General features: G+C 40.8%; 1 protein-coding gene across 1 annotated transcript in view; it reads left to right on the top strand.

Annotated features, from left to right (window-relative positions):
• LOC129771785 (uncharacterized) overlaps nt 1–24,363 on the top strand; it is a 68,251-nt gene continuing 43,888 nt past the window's right edge. Inside the window, exon 1 of the mRNA XM_055775818.1 lies at nt 1–10,344. Within this exon, the coding sequence (XP_055631793.1) occupies nt 5,257–6,576 (1,320 nt within the window). The 5' untranslated portion in view covers nt 1–5,256 and the 3' untranslated portion in view covers nt 6,577–10,344. The remainder of the gene's footprint in view (nt 10,345–24,363) is intronic.

Genomic DNA, 24,363 nt, shown 5'->3' with positions numbered 1-24,363 from the left:
CTTTGTTGTTTTGAATTAGTTACGTGGATTTCGATACGAAAAGTGCTATATAGTTCTAGTGAATAGTTGTGTTATTTCTAGTGTTTGTAAACAATAGCTTAAACTCGTCGTCTCCCCACGCAAAATTTTTAGCACGAAAGCGACACCTACCTGCCAGTAGCGGAAAGAATCTTGCACGCAAGATCCTTTTAATCTTCTACGATCGATCCGATTCCATTAAGGATGGCATGCACTAAGTGCAAAAAAGTTGTGAAAGATTCGGATCGTATCACTTGTCGTGGATATTGTGGAAACTCATTCCATATGATTTGCGCAAAAGTAGATTACGGTCTTTGTGAGATTTTGGGAACCTACGATCGAAACATTTTTTGGATGTGCGATGGCTGCGCGGATCTATTTTCCAATGAACACTTTCGGAATATGACGTCTCGTTTCACAAATGAAAATATGACAGATACACCGTCCATCAAATCGCTTAAAGAGGACATTGCTGAGCTAAAGGATGCAGTTGGTATATTATCCGCCAAGTTAAATTCTAAGTCGCCTAGCTCTACGCTCAATGCATCGTGGAAGCCAATTCCCGGATCGGACGTTGTCCGTAACACACCGAAAAGAAAACGGGAAGACGATAGGTTGGTGAATAAGCCTACCAATGTTCGAGGCACTAAAGCTGCATCCGATGTTGTCAAAACTGTTCCTCCGCCGGCTGAATTGCTGTGGATTTATTTATCCGCATTTGAACCGAGTACTTCCGAGAATGACATCGTTAAACTAACTAAAGATTGTTTGAACTTGAGCGCCGATGTAGAACCAAAAGTGATCAGGTTGGTCCCTAAAGACAAAGATCCTGCCACCTTAAGTTTTGTTACCTTCAAAGTCGGTGTGAACAAATCTATTAGAAACGCTGCTTTGTCGAAAGATACTTGGCCGGAAAACGTGTCCTTTCGCGAATTCATAAGCTACCCGCAAAACCAACCAGTCATTAGGATTCCTACGGATCAAACTCCTTCCGGAGGTGGGGGCCAATAGCGCCAAAACCAGTTACTTCGTGCATCAGTTATCGTCCCAGAACGCAATGCCTGTAGCACTAAGGAAGCCCCTAGTCCTCCCGACCCAGTCGCGCCTGCAGCTCGTACATGCCTTCTTAGACGTTCTGGTCCTGTGGTCGAGGAAGGTGTCGGGGTCTTTCGAGTCTCTCATACAGGCAAGTACGTTCATTCTGATAGTTTTCCATCGCCTGATAGTTCTTCGACTTTCAGTGTTCCTCAGCAAAACTGCAGCATTTATCCTGAAATTGAACTCTCTGCTTGCATGGAAAGATCCAGCGTAACACCATGCTGCCCACGATCGACACGTATTGTTTCACCAGAGCGAACAACAATCGACGGTCTCTTGATGTACTACCAGAACGTCCGCGGGCTTAGGACAAAGATAGATGACTTGTTTCTGACCGCAGTTGATTCCAACTATGACGTTATAGTTCTCACCGAAACCTGGCTTGATGAACGAATTAATTCCTTACAGTTGTTTGGGAGTATGTATACAGTATTTCGCAACGACCGTAATCATCTGAACAGTTCTAAATCGCGCGGAGGTGGCGTCTTGATAGCAGTTTCAAAACGTCTTAGTTGCTGTCGCGATCCTACTCCTGTCTGTACATCTCTCGAGCAGTTGTGGGTGAAAATTACGACTCCACATAGATCATTAAGTGTTGGTGTGATGTATCTTCCTCCAGACCGGAAATCAGATTCTAACAGTATCAACAATCACATCAGTTCGATTGGTGATGTACTATCTCGACTAGAACAGAATGACTTAGCTCTGGTACTTGGTGATTACAATCAATCTGGGCTGATTTGGAACGTTTCTGCTAATGATCATCCTACCATTGATGTTCAGGACAATCTACGGCGTAATCAGGACAATCTACGGCGTAATCCAAGACAGTTCTGGTCGTTTGTGAAAACAAAACGGAAGGAGGATGGGCTACCATTGGAAATTCACCTGGGCAACAAAATTTGCGTGCAGCTCATTTGAAAAATGCAAGCTCCTGGCTGAGCACTTCAGAAGTGTTTTTAACGATCGCTTCGCTTCATCGATCCAGATTGGAGATGCGATAAGAGATACTCCCAGAGACATTTTTGATTTTGATATCGCTACGATTTCATCAGCCTGTGTTGAATCTGCTATAAAAAAACTGAAATTCTCCAACACTGCTGGTCCCGACGGAATTCCTTCCTGCGTACTGAAGAATTGCTTTTCTGAATTTATAATACCGCTGTCGAAACTGTTCAATATCTCGATACAGCAGGGTGTGTTTCCAACACGTTGGAAATATTCATTTATGTTCCCGGTTTACAAGAAAGGAGACATGCAGAACGTCGTAAACTATCGAGGAATCACATCGCTTAACGCCTGTTCTAAGATATTCGAAATCATAATCAACGACGCATTATTTTCTTGCTGCAAAAATTATATTACTGCTGATCAACACGGTTTCTACCCTAAGAGGTCTGTTTCAACGAATCTTGTTCCTTTCGTTTCGCTTTGCCTCAGGAATTTGGAAGTTGGAGCGCAGGTGGATGTTGTGTACACCGACCTCAAGGCTGCTTTTGATAGGGTTGATCATAACATGCTGCTTGCCAAACTTGAGAAGCTTGGAGTATCTCCAAGGCTCACTCGTTGGTTCAGGTCATATCTTACAAACCGAAAACTGTGTGTGAAAATTGGTACGGATCTCTCGGAAAAGTTCATCAATAGCTCAGGAGTACCTCAAGGCAGCAACCTCGGACCGATGCTGTTTTCTATATTTTTGAACGAGATTGGGTTGATCCTCCCAATAGGTAGTCGATTGTTCTATGCGGATGACGTCAAAATTTTTATGACAGTTCGGGAAACGGCTGACTGCTTGCGACTGCAGCACCTGCTAAACACTTTCGATGAGTGGTGCTTAAGAAACTTCCTTTCACTAAATGTTCAAAAATGCAACGTCATTACACTTCATCGAAAAAATGCAACGTCATTACACTTCATCGATCATGTTTACATACATGATCGATCATCATCCTTTGCTACGTGTAGAAAAAATACGTGATCTCGGAATTACGCTTGACTCAGCTTTAAACTTCAAGCCGCACTACTCGGACATAATATCCAAGGCCAATAAGCTTCTCGGATTCATCTTTAAAATTTCGGATCAATTTCGCGATCCCACTTGCCTGAAAGCATTATTCTGTACGCTTGTTCGATCGGTTCTGGAATTCGGCGTGGTGGTTTGGTGCCCCTATCAAACATTGTGGGTGGAAAGAATCGAATCAATTCAAAGAAAATTCGTCCGTTATGCTCTACGTACTCTTCCATGGAATGATCCAATTAATCTCCCACCCTACGAGGCTCGCTGCCAATTACTGGGACTCGATACACTCCAGAATAGAAGAAAGGTAAGCCAGGCATTGTTTGCAGCCAAAGTGCTTTTGGGAGAAATTGATAGTCCTGGTATTCTTGCGGAGATAAACATCTATGCACCTGAGAGAGCCCTTCGCACAAGAAGCTTCCTTCATCTTGGACCACGTTTGGCGAACTACAGCTTACACGACCCTATTCGCTTTATGTCAGCACGATTCAATGTATTTTATGAATTCTTCGACTTCAACCAATCTGCCGAAGCTTTCCGTTGCCGGATTCAACATGGACCACTGAATCAATAATGAATACTGGACGAAGACGCTTCCAACGATGATTGCTAATTGATTATGTTTATATTAATGTTTATATTTTGACCATGATATGTTTTTATATGCTCCTTTCAATGTATGATGTAAAGATGTGGGGTTTTTACGCCATTTTGGCTTTTCCCCGCCAATTTTTCAATATGACAATATATAGTCAGATGAAATAAAATAAATAAATATGGAAAATATGGTTGTAATGTGCACCGAACACAACTGAACACCTTGTTATTTCGATACCTGCCCGTAGTGCTGCATGGACCTACGCGCTCAGTTTCAACATATGCCTTCTTAGACGATGGTTCTTCGTTTACATTGCTGGACCAAGCAATTGCGGATGAATTAGAGTTGGACGGTATCCGGAGACCGCTATGCTTACGATGGACCGGTGGAACACAGAGGTACGAAGCAGATTCGCGGGAAGTGAATTTAGACATAGCTGGGTCACGCCACGATGCAAAAAAGTACAATTTAGCCGGTGTAAGAACAGTTCAGGAGCTTAATCTTCCAAATCAAACTTTAGACATCGACTTATTATCACGCCAATGTCCTCACTTAGTTGGGTTACCGATCAACTCCTATAAAAATGTACGACCTCGAATTTTAATAGGTTTGAAACACGCTCATGTAAACATTGTTCTGAAAAGTCATGAAGGTCAAATTAGTCAACCGACTGCAGTAAAGACTCGTCTTGGATGGACGGTTTGCGGTGGTTGGCAAACGGATGACGCTTCCGCTATGGTCCATCACACGTTTCATACGTGTCAATGCAGTCAAACATCCGATGATAATCTGAATCAGGCACTGAAAAATTATTTCGCCCTGGACAGCCTTGGGGTAATCAAGTTGGACAACGTTCACGCTTCTGCGATTGACCTCAGAGCTCAAAATCTGTTGCAGCATCTCACAACGTTCCATGAAAACAGGTATGAAACAGGCCTGCTTTGGCGCTATGACAACGTGCGTCTGCCTAACAGTAGAGAAATGGCTCTACGAAGATTTGTATGTCTCAAAAAACGATTGGAGAAAAATCCAACCCTTGCGAATAGTTTGAATGTCAAGATTTCCGACTATTTATCCAAAGGCTACATTAGAGAACTAACACAAGCGGAGATAGATCAGCCAACATCACGCTCGCGGTATTTACCTGTGTTTCCCGTCACAAACCCAAACAAGCCAAATAAGGTGCGCTTAGTTTGGGACGCAGCAGCTACAGTGTTTGGCGTTTCTCTTAACTCCGTTCTTCTGAAAGGACCTGATCAACTGTGTTCGCTGTTCGATATTCTAGTCCAATTTCGAGAGCATCGAGTTGGGCTTACTGCTGATATATGCGAAATGTTTCACCAAATATTAATTCGTGAGGAGGATCAACAATGCCAACGTTTTTTCTGGTGGAACAATGATGGTAACATTGGAGTTTTCGTAATGCGTGTTATGACCTTTGGAGCTTGTTGCTCCCCAAGCTGTGCTCAACACGTAATAAATTTAAACGCGGAGCATTATTAAAAACAAGCACTACGTGGATGACATGCTGTTGAGCGTAGAAACCGAAGAAGAAGCAATTCGTCTAGCGCGTGAAGTCAAACATATTCACGCTCAAGGCGGCTTTGAAATTCGGGGCTGGATTTGCAATTCTCAAAGAGTAGCAACAGCACTACAAGAAGAAACTACACCAGAGAAGAATCTCGACCTGTCTCCTGAAATAGCAACAGAAAAAATCCTGGGCATGTGGTGGAATACTGCTTCAGATTCATTCACATATAAGATCGGATGGAATCGTTACGATCGGGAGCTATTGTATGGACAACGACATCCGACGAAGCGCGAGGTACTCAAGGTTTTGATGACCATCTTCGATCCTCTAGGACTAATCAGTCATTTTCTCATGTACCTGAAAGTCCTACTTCAAGAAATATGGCGAGAAGGCGTGCAGTGGGACGAGATGATTTCGACCAAATTATTCGAAAAATGGAAAGCATGGTTACAAGTTTTACCGATGCTAGAAAACGTAAGAATTCCGAGATGCTATCGAAAACTAATTCGTTTAAGTACAAATTGTACAGTACAGTTGCACACATTCGTGGATGCAAGCGAAAATGGTTTTGCTGCTGCAGTATTTTTGTGTTTCGAAGAAAATGGTACTGTAGAATGCACCTTAACGGCAGCCAAGACAAGAGTTGCACCCCTGAAGTATCAGTCAATCCCCAGGCTAGAGCTACAAGCAGCCGTACTCGGCGCTAGGCTGAGTCAAACCATTCTAAGATCGCTTTCTTTCCCAATCACGAAACGAGTTTATTGGACTGATTCTCGAGATGTCCTTTGCTGGATAACTGCAGACCATCGAAAGTACAAAGCGTTTGTAGCAGCACGAATTAGTGAAATTCTCGACATATCTGAAACGCATGAATGGCGTTGGGTACCCACAAAGCTCAATGTTGCTGATGACGGCACCAAGTGGGAGAAGCGACCGGATTTATCAGAAACAAGTAGGTGGTTTATTGGACCCGAGTTTCTTTGGTGCTCGGACAAAGAATGGCCACAACAAAGTGAAAATCTGCCAACGATTGAGGAACTGCGAATCAATTTCGTGGCCCACCACGAATTGCCAGAACCTGTACTTTGTATACGTTCGTTTTCCCGTTTTGCCCTTGTCTATCGCTTTTTCAATAATTGCAAACTACAGCAACGAAAACAGCCGAAAAAAAATCGGTCCGCAACACTCGGAAGAACTACGAATTGCACAATTGTATTTATTGCGGCTAGCTCAACGAGAAAAGTTTTCCGCAGAGATAAATATACTGGAGAAGCAGAAAAATATCCCTACGAAACCTGTAAAATTGATTCCTAAGACAAGCCCGCTCTACAAGTTGTCTCCGTGGTTGGATAGTAACGGAATAGTAAGAATGCGTGGTAGGATAGATATATGTAACTATGCTACTGACAGTGCGAAGAATCCTATAATCTTACCACGTGATCATCATATTACGCTGCTGATAATCATGCATTACCATCTCTGTTATCATCACCAGAATCACCAAACAGTGATAAATGAACTACGTCAAATATATCATATACCACGGATTTGAGTTAGTTACTCTATGGTTCGCAGACGATGTCAGCGATGTAAAAATGAGTCAGCGATACCACAACCACCTATAATGGCTAGTTTGCCATCGGTACGATTAGAGGCGTTTTCAGCACCCTTTACACATACGGGTATCGATTTCTTCGGGCATATGGAGATAGTCATTGGACGGCGAATAGAGAAACGTTGGGGCATGTTAGCTACTTGCCTTTCGATCGTGCAGTACATATTGAGGTAGTTGCATCACTAAACACGAGTTCATGTGTCATGGCGATTCGTAATTTCATTGCGAGGCGTGGTACACCGCGAACGATATACAGCGATCGCGGTACTAATTTCATCGGAGCGAGTCGAGAACTAAAGGAGGCGATCTCAGCCATCAATCATGAAGACCTAATGAAGGAATTTGTGAGCACAGAGACAGAGTGGTTATTCAATCACCCCTCTGCACCCCATATGGGTGGCAGTTGGGAGCGCCTCATTCAAAGCGTTAAGAAAAATCTAATGGCAATCCGCTCCACACACAAACTATCGGATGAGGTTCTCCGTAATTTATTGATTGAAGTAGAATCCGTAATTAATTCTCGGCCATTAACACATGTACCGATCGATGAACAGTCAGCACCAGCATTAACACCCAACCATTTTTTATTGAATTCTTCTAATGGATCGAAACCACTTTCTACGCATGAAAACGATGGAGCCTATCTAAGACAAAGTTGGCGCACTTCACAAGCTCTCGCTAACCAGTATTGGCGTCGTTGGGTCACAGACTATTTGCCGTAGATAACGCGAAGAACTAAGTGGTTTGTTGACACAAAGCCTATCGCTTTAGGCGATGTGGTTGTGATCGTTGACCCGAAGAATCCTCGAAATTGTTGGCCGAAAGGACTGGTCATCGATACCTGCATTGGCAAGGATGGTCGAATACGATCAGCTACAATAAAAACAGCTAATGGAGTTTACGAGCGTCCCGTAGCCAAGCTAGCTGTTTTGGATGTGAGGAGCCAACACGTATATTTACGTGTATTTATGAACTTGGCTCCACAGTATAAACAACGCTCGCATAGAACAACCTTGGTAAGAGTGAACGTTAGGGAAGAAGATGAGCAAAGAAGAAGAAAAAAGATAATTAGTAGGAATAAACAATTGGATACGAAACAATAGAAGTTAGAGGAATCAAAGAGTTTTATAAAATTTCCGTGCGTTCGTATATGAAATTTATAAAATTGAAACTAAACGTTAGTCTAAATTAATTAAAATTATACTTTGTAAAATACTTTGTAAAATGTAATTGCAGAAAAATTATAACTCCTGTTACACAACCAAATCGTTGTTTGAGTTTATAATTTTGGAAAATATTTCTCCTATACAACACTATCCATCTATTAGCTCGTGTACACCAGAAGTCAGATAATGTGAAAGTCATGACCAACACAAAAAAAAACAAAATCCTACTCACTGATAAATTCCGGGTAAGACCATACCATTACTATGGAACTCGCTTTCGCGGATAAACCGCACTCACGGATAATCAAGGTTCCACTGTATTATAATAGCAGAAAAACCAAGGGATTGCTAAGATGGCCGCCTTTTTGTAGCCAGCATAGAAAATCATGAGCATAGAAATTAGATGTGGGCAAAACAGTTCACTTTGGTGAACGGTTCACTCACTAACAGTTCATCTAAGTGGACCAGTTCTTTTGAACCGTTCTTTCGCTCTTTCGTACAGCGGTATTAAGAACAACATAGAATGTTAGCTGGAACCCAACATCAATAGACAGCTTTTAATTGATATCGTTGGATTGGATAGTGTACATATGGGATTTATATTTTTGAAATTTAGTGAGGAAAGATAAGCTGCTTCATTAAAAGTCGCAAATTGTATGTGAAAATACGTTTATCGGTCGACAAAAGTTTATGTAATAATTCGATGCGCATAAAATATGGGCAATTTTTCATATTCTCTTTTTGGACAACACACAGGATCCATGAAAGATCATATTTCATAATGTTCATTCAGGGAAAAAAATGAGCAGCGATTTTCACTAACAATCAATCATACAAACAATGACGATAACACGTACACGCAATAGGCCAAACAATGAATTGAAAGCAACGAAAAAACTTTTTTCTCAACATGCCGTCGCTATAAAATTTTATGTTTACCTAATCCATGAATCGCCCTAGCTTCCCCCAGATTTTTTTCTGATAATCAGAAAGTATATGATTGTTACGCGGAATTGAAAGAATACATGAAATTGAAAATATATAGTTTTGCTTTTAAAACTACGAAAATCTAATTTAATTTTCATCCCAAAATTGAGTATACATTAACAAAATAAACCCTGCGTTACATGAATTTTGCTCATAAATGAAAAATCGTTTTATTTTCCTTACAAGCGTTCTCGTTATATTTATCCATTCCGTCCGGCGCAAATGAGTTCAGCTGCATTAGTTCGTTCCCAAACAGTTCACTCTCAATCAGTTCGTTCCCATACAGTTCATTCGCAAACAGTTCGGTCACAAACAGTTCACTCTCCAACAGTTCACTCGCAAACCGTTCTTACGGAATTAGTCCGTTCACAAACCGTTCGCTCGCAATCAGTTCGTGGGGAGAACTACCGTTCTTTGAAAAAGAACGACCGCTCGTTCACTCTATTCGGCGAACTACTTCTTTCGTACCGTTCGTAAATGCTGGATGAAACTCATTAATGTGACGCTGATATTTCTTGTGTCAGGGAACGTTGACAACGACCAATGCAAACGAAATCCATTCGCCTTTAATTTTTTGCATTTTGAAAGTCCGGTATGCTTTCATCATGGAGGACATTCCGCTCTATGATGTACACGGTTCTCTGGTTAAAGATTTTTGCTAGAAGACAAGAAGCTGAATCTGGTGGTAGATCATGTAATTATTCAACGATTTTCGTGTCTTAAGCAAACACGAGTTAACAAGAGCTAGCACCAGTTCCAGCCGCAACATCTAATTCTAGAAAATCCACCGATGCACCCAGCGATGCCAGCCAAAACATGCAGCACCAGTTCCAGAAACACCTGCCAATACCGGAGAAATTAAACACAAAACACTACCGACGAGCGACAACGCGCGCCACTTGCGTTTCGGGGAAACCAACTGGCGCATTCCAAATTGACAATATAAAACCAGGGAGCAGCGGTTCATCAGTTAGTTATAATTCTAAGTTCAAACTGTGTAGTAGGGAAAAGTGAATAATAAAAAATACTTTTTTTTAAATAAATGTGAAGTAATTTAATTAACTGGCGCCCGAATAGGGACCGCCGTGTGTAAGTAGTGTTGAAAATAGCAAAGTGAAATCGCCACGAAAAAGTTCGCGAGTGCTAAGTTATTTGAACACGAAAAAGGGACACTTGACCGCAGTAGCAGCCGCACGATTTGTACACCAGTAACCACGACAGCCAATAACTCGCTCGTGGAGGAACGTGAAGAATACATCCGTGTCGGGAAAGTGTAACACCACGACGGATCTCCATGTATATAAGGATAATATTGTAAGTTAATATTTATTATTATTTTTTTATATAAAAGTGTATAAATAAAGTGAAGAAAAAAATAAATGAGTTAAAAAAAAAGAAATAAACTTTTATTATAAAGTGATAAAAAAGGTGAACTATTTTTTGAAATCTATATATTTTGTATCGATTTAATTTATTCTTTGGAAATTAAATTATTTAAAAATTGAGGACCTAATATCTAATTTTCGAAATTTAAATATCAGTATGGCGGAACAAATTCGAGAAATATTAGAAAGGATTGAAACTTTGGAAAACAGACAGACCACGGACTTGGAAATTATCGATTATAGAGATCCTATTTCAATATATCAAAATAGTGATGGATCTCCAGCAGATCCATCTGTAATTGAAAAAATTCCGGACTTAATTAAAGAAATTCCGATTTTTTCGGGAAACAATGACGAACTCACAAATTGGATAAGAGACGTTGACGTGCTAGTTAAGGCGTATCAGCCGAATTTATCAAGTACTGTAACTCAAAAAAATAAATTTTACGCAATATGCACCACAATCAGGCGAAAAATTAGGGGAGAAGCCAATAATGCTTTGGTTAACTCTAACGTCAATTTAAATTGGAATGCGATCAAAAGAACACTTATCACATACTACGGAGATAAAAGAGATCTAACAACGCTAGATGATATTCTATCTCATACAACTCAAAAAGGAAGAAGTTTGGAAATTTTCTACGACGAAATTAATAATTTATTGTCACTCATTGCTGGACAAATAAAAAACGATTCGCAATATAAACATCCAGAAGCATCAAAGGCAATGATCAATATGTTTAATAAGAAAGCGATAGATTCCTTTATAAAGGGACTTGACGGAGAAGTTGGTAAATTCCTAAAGAATCATAATCCGGATTCTTTAGCCTCAGCGTATGCATATTGTATAACTTTTCAGAATATCGAATTTAGAAAATCTTTAATTAATCCAAGACACTATGAATCAACTGGACCAAAGAATTCAATTCCTTTGCCTGCTAAACCTTCAAATCAGCAAAAATTTATGCCACATTCTAATTTCACACCACGACCTTATTTTAATCCTAATTTTGCACCTCGACCAAATTTTACTCATCAACCACGATATGTTCAACCGAACTATGTACCAGGCAACAAATAGCCACATTTTATACCTCGCCAAAATTTTATACCTAAACCTAATTGGAATACACCCAGACATCCAATAATGCCACCTCCAATCCCAAGAAATCCATTTATACCAAAACAAGTTAATAATTTCGATAAACCTGTACCAATGGAAGTAGATCAATCTCTTAGATCTAAACACATAAATTATGTGAATAGACCTAATAAAAATTTCAATATACAAACAAATGACCAACCCGACATTGATACTGAACAATATTTTGAACAAGTGCCATATTTGGCCAATGAAGAATTTAATGGTACAGGTTTCGATAGATATTTAGACAGTATAAATTACAAAGCCCCAGAATGTGCTACTGAAAATGCCGAACTTAATTTTTTAGTGTAAAATCTACATTGCCATATTGTTTATATTATGGCAAATGTGTTAATCCTTTGAAAATTTTAATCGATACAGGATCGAATAAAAATTATATTCATCCTAAGTATACCACAATTTCACACAATTTAGAGAAACCATTTGAAGTGTCATCTGTTGGAGGAAATATTAAAATTGAAAAATATTCTCAAGCTCAATTATTTCAACCTTATTCCGATAAAATGGTAGAATTGTTTCATATGAATAACCTAAAAACTTTTGATGCTATTATTGGTCATGATACTATGAAAGATCTAAAGGCCATAATTGACATATCCAATGAAAAATTATTGATAAATAATAAATATACTATTCCTTTATTACAGCACAGGATTCAGGAAGTAAATCAGTTTATTAAAAATGAACACTTGTCGGAGATAGAAAAACGTCAAATTAATAATCTAATACTTAAATTTCAGGATCTTTTTCAACAACCGGATGGTAAGTTGTTTTTCACTACAGGAATAAATGCAGAAATAAGAATGAATGATGACAATCCTATTTATTCAAAATCATATCCATATCCACAAGCACTTAGAGGTGAAGTGGAAAAACAAATGGAAAAATTATTAAGTGATGGAATTATAAGGCCTTCAAAATCTCCCTATAATTCACCAATATGGATTGTTCCAAAAAAATCCGATGCTTCTAATACAAAAAAATACCGTTTAGTAGTTGATTATAGAAAAATTAATTCAAAAACAATTAGTGATCGGTATCCTATACCTGATACATCAACAGTTCTTGCAAATTTAGGAAGAAATAAATACTTCACCACTTTAGACCTTGCTTCAGGTTTTCATCAAATTCCCATGAGTGAAAAAGATATAGAAAAAACCGCTTTTTCAATTAATAATGGTAAATACGAGTTCGTTCGTATGCCATTTGGCTTAAAAAATGCACCTAGCATTTTTCAAAGAGTTATGGATGATGTTCTTAGGGAACATATTGGTAAAATATGTCATGTCTATATTGATGACATAATTATTTTCAGCAAAACTTTTGAGGAACATTTAAAAAATTTAGAAACCATATTTGAAACATTGAAAAAAGCAAATTTTAGCATACAACCTGATAAATCAGAATTTCTTAAAACTAAAGTAGAATTTTTGGGATTTATCGTTTCAGAAAATGGTTTAATGCCAAATCCCAAAAAAGTTGAAGCAATAAAAAAATATCCCCAACCAACAAATTTGAAAGAGTTAAGAATGTTTTTATTATTATCTGGCTATTATAGACGTTTTGTTAAAGATAATGCAAAATTGGAAAAACCATTAACAATTCTTCTAAGAGGCGAAGATGGTCATCGAAAAATTTCGAAACATGAATCTAGAAATTTTCCTTTTTCATTTAATGAAGAAGCAGTTAAAGCTTTTGAAACATTGAAAAATATCTTATCTTCAAATGATGTATTAATTTTCCCAAATTTCAAAGAACCATTTATATTAACAACTGATGCTTCAAATAAAGCAATTGGATCAGTTTTATCCCAAAAAACAGATAATGGAGATAGACCCATTTCATTCATTTCACGAACACTATTTAAAACCGAAGAAAATTATGCAACCAATGAAAAAGAGATGTTAGCTATAGTATGGGCTTTGAACTCACTTCGAAATTTTATATATGGCGCAAAAATTCTTATCTACACAGATCACATGCCTTTAACTTTAGCTATTTCTCCTAGAAATGTTAATGCCAAATTAAAAAGATGGAAAGCTTATATTGAAGAGCACGACCATGAAATTTTCTATAAAAAAGGTAAAGCAAATGTGGTTGCTGATGCTTTATCAAGGGTCAAAATTGATAACAAAATTACAGAAAACAATGTATTAATTCATTCTACACAAATAAACTCACTCACTCCAACACTACACTCATCCGATAACGATGATAATTGCTATATTCCATCTACAGAATCTCCAATTAATGTATTTATAAATCAACTTGTATTCAAAATTGGATCTCAATCAAACTATAATTTCACAACATATTTTGGAAACCATAAAAGACATACTTTTACTGAACCACACATTTCAAGGCAATATTTAGAAATAAAATTAAAAGAATTTCTTTTACCAAGTATATTAAATGGAATAATGACTACAGAACCAATAATGGGTTTAATTCAAGAAATTTATAAAGATACATATAATCCACAAAGAATGAAAATTAGATTTTCACAAAAACAGGTAGAAAATATTACTGATGAAAATGAACAAATTGTAAAAATCAAAAATATACATGAATTCGCTCATCGAAATGCTAAAGAAAATGTTGCACAAATATGTTATTTCCCTAAAATGAACAAAAAAACAAAACAATTTGTCAATACATGTGAAATATGTAAGATAAAAAAATACGATAGGAAACCTCAAAGAAATTTACCAGTGAAAACACCAATTCCTTCCTATCCAGCCGAGATAGTACACATAGATATTTTTGTTTTTAATCAAAATAATATATTTTTAACATCAATAGACAAACTGTCCAAATTTGTTAAAGTTGAACCAATAAAATCATGATCAATATTAGATGTCCAAGAACCTTTAATGGATTTAATATATGACTGGGATGTTCCAGCAACTATTGTAATAGATAATGAAAAAACATTTACATCTGAAATTATAGAACAACAAATACGAAATCTAGGGATACAAATATTCAAAACTCCAGTAAATCATACAGAAACGAATGGTCAGGTCGAACGAGTTCATTCTACAATTAGAGAAATAATAAGATCTATCAGAAATACAAGTACAATTAATGAATTACCAATTAATGATTTAGTTCAAATAGCCGTTCATAAATATAATAATACAGTTCATTCATTCATTAATGATACTCCTAAAAATGTATATACAGGAGTTAATATAGAGAATTAATCAATGCAAGACTTCGCAAAACAAAAACAAAAGAATATAGATCGAATAATAAAATTATATGAGAACAAAGATAATAAAATCAATGATCCAATTTATATAGATTTTCCTATATCAAGCTATGTGTATGAAAAAACCAATTCTATATCGAAAAGAGAACCACGTTACAAGTTAATAAAAGTTTTAGAAAATCATAAAACATATATTATAGATGAACAGGGAAGAAAAGTTCATAAATCGAATTTAAGAAAAATATATAAAAATTAATAACAATGAATAACAATATATTTATTAGCAGACTTATCTCACTTCTTAACTAGGCGAACCTAGCCAGAATTTTCACCTGCCCCCGGGCTTCTGAATGCCAAAGGGGGACTAGGCTCTGCGGAATGCACGTATCTGCATGCTCGTGCTGTTTCAGTCCTGACCGAGAAATTGTCGGACAATCGCGCAGGTGCTAAGGATGACCGACTTTTGGATGCCGGCCAATTCCTTCTCCATATTCAACACCTTTAGCGCTTCCAGAAGTGTCTTCGGGACAATTCCAGTTCCAGAGAGAACGACTGGAACAATTCTTGGGACCTCCCTTAGCCCCCACAGTTCCTTGAGCTCCACGGCCAATGGTCGGTACTTGCATATTTTGCGACCGTGGGTCTCCTCCAGATTCTGGTTCAGTGGAATAGCGACATCGATGATGGTGACTTTGCGGTCGCTCTTGTCGTAAACCATTATATCTGGGCGGTTGAGGTGGATCGAGAGGTCGGTCAGAACAGTGCGATCCCAGTACAGCTTGAAACGGCCTTTTTCCAGGACAGGTGCAGGCAGGTACCGGTAGTTTGGTACGTTGTCTTCCAGTAGAGCACATTGGAGCGCCAGTTGTCGATGAACAATACGGGCCACGTTGTTGTGGCGCTCGGTGTAGGCTGCGTTGGCCAAAACGGGACAGCCTTCCATAATGTGCTCTATGTTTTCACCTGGTTGATGGCACATCCGGCAAATGTCATCAACGTCTTGATGCCAGACGTACCGCCTGCAGTTTCTCGTCGGCATTATCCTGTCCTGGATGGCTATCATGTCGGCTTCTACTACTGAAGAGAGTTCACCACGCGTTAGCCACAGATTAGATGCGGCCTTGTCGACGTGTGGCCGGTCCAGTTGATGGGGGTGGGCACCATGCACTGCCTTCTGCTTCCAAGCTGCAATCTTCTCCTCCACTGTCTGCAGATTGCAGTTGAGTTGGTACTCCGCTTGCGCCAAGTGCAGAGCGCTGTATCCTCTGTCGGCGGCGCAGACAGCCCGGTATAGCGCGTTTTGGTTGGTGCGTTCTGCGAAGTACTCGCGCAGTTGTCGTACCTGGGCAACACACAGTGCAGATATGTCGACTATTCCAAGTCCCCCTTCTTTGCGTGGCAGTGAAACTCTCTCCAGTGCCGATTGAGGATGGTGCATTCATATTGGCAGACTTATCTCACTTCTTAACTAGGCGAACCTAGCCAGAATTTTCACCTGCCCCCGGGCTTCTGAATGCCAAAGGGGGACTAGGCTCTGCGGAATGCACGTATCTGCATGCTCGTGCTGTTTTAGTCCTGACCGAGGAATTGTCGGACAATCGCGCAGGTGCTAAGGATGACCGACTTTTGGATGCCGGCCAATTCCTTCTCGATGTTCAACACCTTTAGCGCTTCCAGAAGTGTCTTCGGGATAATTCCAGTTCCAGAGAGAACGACTGGAACAATTCTTGGGACCTCCCTTAGCCCCCACAGTTCCTTAAGCTCCACGGCCAATGGTCGGTACTTGCAGATTTTGCGACCGTGGGTCTCCTCCAGATTCTGGTTCAGTGGAATAGCGACATCGATGATGGTGACTTTGCGGTCGCTCTTGTCGTAAACCATTATATCTGGGCGGTTGTGGTGGATCGAGAGGTCGGTCAGAACAGTGCGATCCCAGTACAGCTTGAAACGGTCATTTTCCAGGACAGGTGCAGGCAGGTACCGGTAGTTTGGTACGTTGTCTTCCAGTAGAGCATATTGGAGCGCCAGTTGTCGATGAACAATACGGGCCACGTTGTTGTGGCGCTCGGTGTAGGCTGCGTTGGCCAAAACGGGACAGCCTCCCATAATGTGCTCTATGTTTTCACCTGGTTGATGGCACATCCGGCAAATGTCATCAACGTCTTGATGCCAGACGTACCGCCTGCAGTTTCTCGTCGGCATTATCCTGTCCTGGATGGCTATCATGTCGGCTTCTACTACTGAAGAGAGTTCACCACGCGTTAGCCACAGATTAGATGCGGCCTTGTCGACGTGTGGCCGGTCCAGTTGATGGGGGTGGGCACCATACACTGCCTTCTGCTTCCAAGTTGCAATCTTCTCCTCCACTGTCTGCAGATTGCAGTTGAGTTGGTACTCCGCTTGCGCCAAGTGCAGAGCGCTGTATCCTCTGTCGGCGGCGCAGACAGCCCGGTATAGCGCGTTTTGGTTGGCGCGTTCTGCGAAGTACTCGCGCAGTTGTCGTACCTGGGCAACACACAGTGCAGAAATGTCGACGATTCCAAGTCCCCCTTCTTTGCGTGGTAGTGAAACTCTCTCCAGTGCCGATTGAGGATGGTGCTTTCCGGCCTCTTTGAATGCTTTCCTCATCCTCCTCTCAAGGTCCTCTAGGTCAGTTTTGCTCCATTTGACTACACCAAAACTGAAGGTCAGCAGGGGAACCGCGAATGTGTTGATCGCGCGTACCTTGTTCCCCGCGTTGAGGAAAGTCCTCAGGACACAGTTCACTCGACTCAAGAACTTGTCTCGCAGCTCCGTCTTGATGTCGGAGTGGCGAATCCCGGTGAGCTGTCGGAATCCAAGATATTTATAGGATTCGCCACGAACCATGTCTCTTATAAACTCGCCGTCATAGACCTCGTAGCCTCCAGATTCGGTAAGTTGTCCTTTCAGCAGGTGGACACAGCGACACTTGTCGAGGCCGAACTCCATACAGATGTCCCTGCTTATGTCTTCGACAACCCGGATAGCTACACCTAGACGCTGACGTGAATCAGCGTAGACCTTGAGATCGTCCATGTAAAAGGTATGGGTCACTTCTTCGTGGGCGCCGTCGCCATACCTTATTTTATAGCCATGACCGTTTCTATTGAGCGTCCTACTGAGGGGGTTCAGTGCCAGACAAAACCAAAGCGGGCTGAAAGAGTCGCCTTGGAATATCCCCCTCTTTATCTGCAGCGTTCTAGACTGCAACACATTTTCCCCATCACTAAGGTGCAGAGACGTGCTCCACTGCCTCATCGCATGCTGCAGGAACCTAACGACGACGGGATCAATTTTGTAGAGCTCCAATACCCGGACGAGAAACGAGTGAGGTATGGAGTCATAAGCCTTCCTGTAATCGATATAGGCCATGCTTAGGTACCGCTGATTATAAACCGCCTGGCCGACTATGGTTGCGTCGATGATGGCCTGGTCTTTGCAGCCATGCGTATTTTTTCTGCATCCTTTCTGCTCTTCTGCGATGATATGGTGTTGTTCGCAGTGGGCAGAAACTTTGGCGGTTATGATGCTGCTTAATATCTTGTACAGACTCGATAGGCACGTTATCGGCCTGTACTTTGATGGGTTCAATGTGTTGCTGTCTTTCGGGAGGAGGAATGTGACGCCATGGGTGGCGAATTCAGGGAGGTTGTGTGGGTCACGTAGCACCTTGTTGAAGCACTCAGCTATCTTTTGATGTGCGACGGTCAGCTTCTTGTGCCAGAAGTTCTGAACACCATCGGGGCCCGGTGCTGCCCAGTTCCTCAGGTACCGCGAGGCTTCGCGGACATCTTTCTCTTCGACGATGATAGCTGGCATCTCTCCAATTTCACCACAACTCTCCTCCTCCCGTCTTAACCACATTTGCCCGTCGCGATGTTGTACTGGGGTCTCCCAAATACCAGCCCAGAAGTTCGTCACATCGCTAATATCTGGCAAACCTTCGCGGTAGTCGGGCTTCTCGTCGCTAATGTGGTCGTAGAACGCTTTTTCGTTATCTCTGAACATCCGATTTTGTTCCGGGCGCTTTGCAGAGTCAGAGTAACGTTTCAGCCGTTTAGTTAGGACGCTCAATTGCTGTACCAGTGTGTCGAGTTTTTCCGTCAGCTGGTGAGCTCCCAGATGGCGAAGTTCAGTAGGCCGCACGATCACAGCAACTTGGCGACATAATTTCGCCGATCTGCTGCCTCTTTTGTACGCCATCAGTCTTCCAATTGCGGCGCGCTTGTTTAGGATCCGTTGCTCCAATCTCCTTCGCCATGGAGGCTCACGCCTTTCACGGAGATGTTGGAGCAGTCCGCCTCTTGGCCTAATACGGTATCCTAAACTTTTGGCGGTCGCCACAGCAGCACAGTAAACTTTCAGTTGCAGCTCCTCCATGTTCTCAGCATCAACCAAGTGCAGCGGAAGAACGTGCTCGTTCATGAGCTTTACTGCACTTGTCAGCCTGCGGGAATGCTGCAACTTCGGGATCCTGGGGCGCGACAATGGGTCTGTGTCGCGGAACTGTGAGATCGCCTCGTCGTAGTGGAAGACCAGATCGCGTAGTAGTTGTTGATCTGGCTGTGGGTCTTCCGGCTCAGGGGGTTGTAGTACTGTGGCCTCCACTGGTGCTGATTCGCGTGCCCCACTCGCGAATGAATTGCTCAGCCGTACTGAACTTCGTCTCGACACATCGCTTGCTCTGTTGTTCCTGGAGCTTATTTCTCTCTGCACCTGCTGCTTGATCTCGTCGATTTGCGTTTGGGAGAGCATGTTGTTGCGTACTATCGCTCTACGCCTCGCGTTCATCGCGTTCTGATCAAGCCTCCCGACGAACTCTGGATACGCTTCCTCGAACATTGTTAGTATTCGAGGGCGACCGCTCATGTCCGTCTCCAAAGCAGTGCAGATGTAATAGGCGCGGATCACGAATTCATTCATTTCGTGTGTCCACATGATCCGGCGCCTAGTGGTACCCACAAGTGTGGACGACTGTCGTCTGGCAGTCGCAACACGTCTCGTAGGCGCAGCGTTTCTTGGGTGATGTCGATGGCTGCTGTTTCCGTGTGGCGGTAGCTCTTCGGGTTGAACCCGGCTGGTGGCCCGCTCTTGCACATCGCCCTCCAGCCGCTGGCCGCTCGCTCTTACGCCCGTTCCAGGACCAGCTCCAGTTCGGGGACCCTCCTCGGGTGATCGCATTCTAATTACTCTTCGTGAACGTAGCTCCATTTTCTGGGTGTATCTCCTTTGCCCGGGAGACAGCGGGTTGGCAAGGCCTCCATGACCCGGGAGAGATATAGCGCTCTGACTCGCTCGCACCCCCTCACTTAGCCACTTTCGACACCCGTTCTCGGAGCCAAGACCAGGTGTGTGTTTCCAGTTCACGCCCGATCTAAAAATGTCGTCATATGATCTTCGTGGAGGCGTGAGATAGGAACATTTGAGACCAACAGGCAGGCTCCTACCCTATGTTGATCCCCATTTGAGAACCTATATATATATATTTTTTTTTTGTTTTTTTGACGTAGGACTACGTCTAACCGGAAGATATAGGGGGTGAAATGAAAATCTAGGCACCGAACAAGTAGAAAAAAATGCAAGATTTGGAACGCTTATAACTCGAGCATTTCTCAATAGATCGGAAAGGTGTTTGCATCAATTGATAGGAAATATATCTACGCATCTATCATAACGAATAACATTTAATTTTTCTTGAGATAAACAATTGAATAATTGTGAAATATCAAGCATTGTCCAAATTCACTATGTGCCCATTTTTGATTGGTCCATTTTGTGCTCCTCAAATCGTACCGACCAAAACGGGCAACCACAGCAGCTGCGAAATCCAATGAAGCACGATTGGAAAGGAAAAAGAAAAAAATTAACGAAACATTGGTCGCAGTCTCACACATGCGTAATTCTCGAGCGAGCCAGACGATCATTCTCATCCAAACCGTACACCACATCGTTTCGCATTACATCAACAAACTAACACAAGCAGCCATGTCTGGACATGGCAATGGAGGAAAAGTGAAGGGAAAGGCAAACTCCCGCTCGAACCGTGTTGGACTGCAGTTTTCCGTAGGAGTATTCGCCAATTGCTCCGCAAGAGTAGCTAGGCCGAGCGCGTTAATACCAGTGCACCAGTCCATCTAGCCGCCGTTATAGAGTTTCGGCTGCCGAAGTGATCGAGTTGGCTGGCAAAACTGCTCGCGCTTTGGTTCGGTGGACATCAAGACAACAACAGGCAGACGCAAACGCAATCGCAAAACGGCAGCAGGTAGCAGAAGAAAAAAGTTTGTTCTTTATACAAACTGCTTTGGTGGCAAATCCAAAACAAGGCGGCATCGTGGGCGTTCGAAATGGTTTTTTTCAAAACCACGAGTACTAAGTTTTCTAAATTGGAACCATTCCATAAAACACGGCGCTTATCAGGGCCATTAAACCTTTCAAAGAAGAGTTTACGAAATACAGTTTAATGCTTTCTAAAACAATATCCAAAATAATAATAACACACAAATTGATTTTTTTCGTAATCCTGTTTTCCAGGATATGATGAGTATGAGAATTTGGCAGTTGTTCTGAGCTTATAGATGGTTGGGGACTTTCCCGATTATTTAATTTTCACCAATTCTTAAATTGTTTCCAGATTGAAAGTACAGTAATTTACATTTAGTTCGACATTTAGCTAATAGGACGGTCATGTAATGCGACATATTTAGTTGGACATTTTTGTAAACATAGAGTTCGGGGCCCAAATTATGACCCCACATTGAAAGTCGACACTGTACCACTGTCATTGCAAATGTTCAATTACAGGTTAAAATCGCCTCCAATGCGACACTGAGCGGTGCTTCGGCACGTCGCATTAAATGTAATTTACTGTACAACATGTCACAAGCTGGATGGGAAGAAATTTTCCAACTGTGAAGTCTGTGGCGAGTGGTAAACGCAATCGCTAAACAGGAAGGTTTAGCCGAACAAGATGGAGATATCGAGTGATAACAGAACAATAAACTCTTTAGATTAAAGATAATTTTGTGATACTGAAAAGGACCCTTTTTAGCCTGCATGTGAATCCAACGAGCGAACAAATCGTAATGAATGTATTTTTTTGCCATCGCTGCCTTTTAACGCTCATTCGTTCGTCTCGTTGGACTCGCCCCTTTGGCTGAGTCTGCCGATTTGTCTCTATCCTTCTTCTTCTTCTTTGTTTTTAAGAGGCTTTAAACTTTGCAGTTCATTCGCCTCTAGGTCTCTATCCTGTGAGTGTGTACCGCTAAAGTACAAAACGCGCGGATCCGCTGAAAAATATATCATTCTTTTTCAAACCGTAAATCAGTGTGGTTGTAGTGTGGCATCGTTTCACATCACAATATACCTAATAGCGGTTATAGAAATTCGGCCGCCGGAGTGCTCGAGTTGACTTGCAAAGCTGCTCACGGCAATAAGAAAACCCGCCTACAGAGCAGAGCACATTCGGTTCGGTGGCAACAACTAGTTTCAGCGAGTGGCAAACGCAATCGCAAAACGGCAGCAGGTAGAAGAAGGAAAAAGTTTGTTTATACAGACTGCTTTGGTGGCAAAACCAGCCACCGTAAAACACGGCGCTTTTCAGGGCCATTAAACCTTTCAAAGAAGACTTATTAAAAGTTTTCACAATACCAATGCATTCTAAAGTGACATAATATGACATATAATATAAAACGATTGATCATTCAGTTTTCACAAACCCATGCATGGTTTCCGAATTAAAAGTGGCTTCAAATTATAACACATTGTATGCAGGATGGCATTAACGAATTTTCTCGGTAGCAAGAACTGCTTTCTTTGGTTGATAACTGATGTTGAAAATTAACTAACGTTACATCTGTATTGTATAGAAATATAACTAAGGAGCAACATGATGAGCTATGTATTTCCTGCTGCTCTTATTTTAAAGGACTTTAATCCTGTGTTAATTTACTGTTGCTTTTTCAGAACGCTTATAGCTTGTTTAATTCTCGACAGATCGTAGAGTTCGTCTCCAAAACCTCTGTTCTTTTTCATTTCATTGTTTGCGGAGACTACAAATCTTACAATTCATTCGTCTCCGAAACCACAGTTTAAGGTACGGTAATGTGCTCAATAATGAAATATATGATAGTGAATGAGCTGATGACCACCTATGTATTCCCTATCACAGCCATCATTTTGATTGTACGATATGTGCATACGCCAACAGATGCCCGGCGTTGAACATTTAATAAGTACAAAGCCTTCAGAAAAAAATCAAGAATCAACTATGAGATAGTGAGAACAAATTGAGAAAGTTTGTAAAAAAAAAGCAAAAACACAACACAAAAGGTTCTTTTCAGAACCGCCAACGTGTTCATAAAGAGTAAACAGTAAACTAATCCATTTTTCAGCTAGATAGGTAGGTATTCACGTAGGAGAAGAATATAAAACAATTTATTCAAAATATATATTTAGCAAAAGCTGTCCCCTTTGTATAGTCCTACGTCACTCCGGTTATGTCCCCGACATTACCCACCCGTCTTTTTTTACAGATATGTTAGTTTATCCTTCGTATATGGAAATATTCAAATTCATGATTTAAATAATAATCCAATCGCAATTATTAGTTTAGGAAAAGTAAAATTGAAATTAGGATATGTAAGAGTAATACAACCCATTGAATTATTTCAATTCCAAGATATAATAGATAACTTTGATAAACTAGTAAACCAAAAAGTTTATAACAATCAATTGTATGCACTCCTTAGAAATAAAAACCTATTGTTACAACAAACATTTTCGAAGATCAATCCAGAAAAACAACGCACTAAACGATGGGACAAAATAGGAACGTTTTGGAAATGGATAGCAGGGAACCCTGATGCGAGCGACCTCCGAATGATTAACAAAACTATGAATGATTTGATTACAAATAATAATGATCAAATACTCATCAATCATGCTATTAATGGAAGAATACAACACATCAGTAAAATAACTAATGATCTTCTGCAATTGGACTACAAATCTCAACAACAACATGTAATAGAATTGAATCTTTTGACAATAATACTGAATATTGATATCATCCAACATCAAATTGAAATACTAGAAGATGCCATTTTGCTAGCCAAACATGGAATTCCGAGCAGTCGAATTTTATCCATCAAAGACTATTTAAAAACAAAGACATTTTTGGAACAAGCAAATATCTATGTTGATTCATATGAAGACTTATTATCAAAATCAATCGTACATATCATTATGAACAAAACACACATAATGTATATGTTGAAAATACCGCAATTATCAAATGAACAATATGATTATGAATACATAGAGCCCCTTATTCAGAACAAAAAGAGAGTATCAGTGAAAAATAACTATATTATTAAAAATGATTCTCATATATACGAGACTTCAAAGAAATGTTCTGCAGAATCCAATATGTTCATATGTGATACTGATGTATTACAATTACCTAACCAATGTATCAACAATTTGGTTCATATTCAACACGCAGACTGCAACTATGAAATAGTTCATACAACCGGAATAATCAAACGAAT

The sequence above is a fragment of the Toxorhynchites rutilus genome, chromosome 2 (genome assembly GCF_029784135.1).
Source record: "Toxorhynchites rutilus septentrionalis strain SRP chromosome 2, ASM2978413v1, whole genome shotgun sequence".
In the NCBI taxonomy this organism is placed as follows: domain Eukaryota; kingdom Metazoa; phylum Arthropoda; class Insecta; order Diptera; family Culicidae; genus Toxorhynchites; species Toxorhynchites rutilus.
Note: the sequence above shows the minus strand (reverse complement) of the source record. Positions and strands in the feature narration are given on the sequence as shown.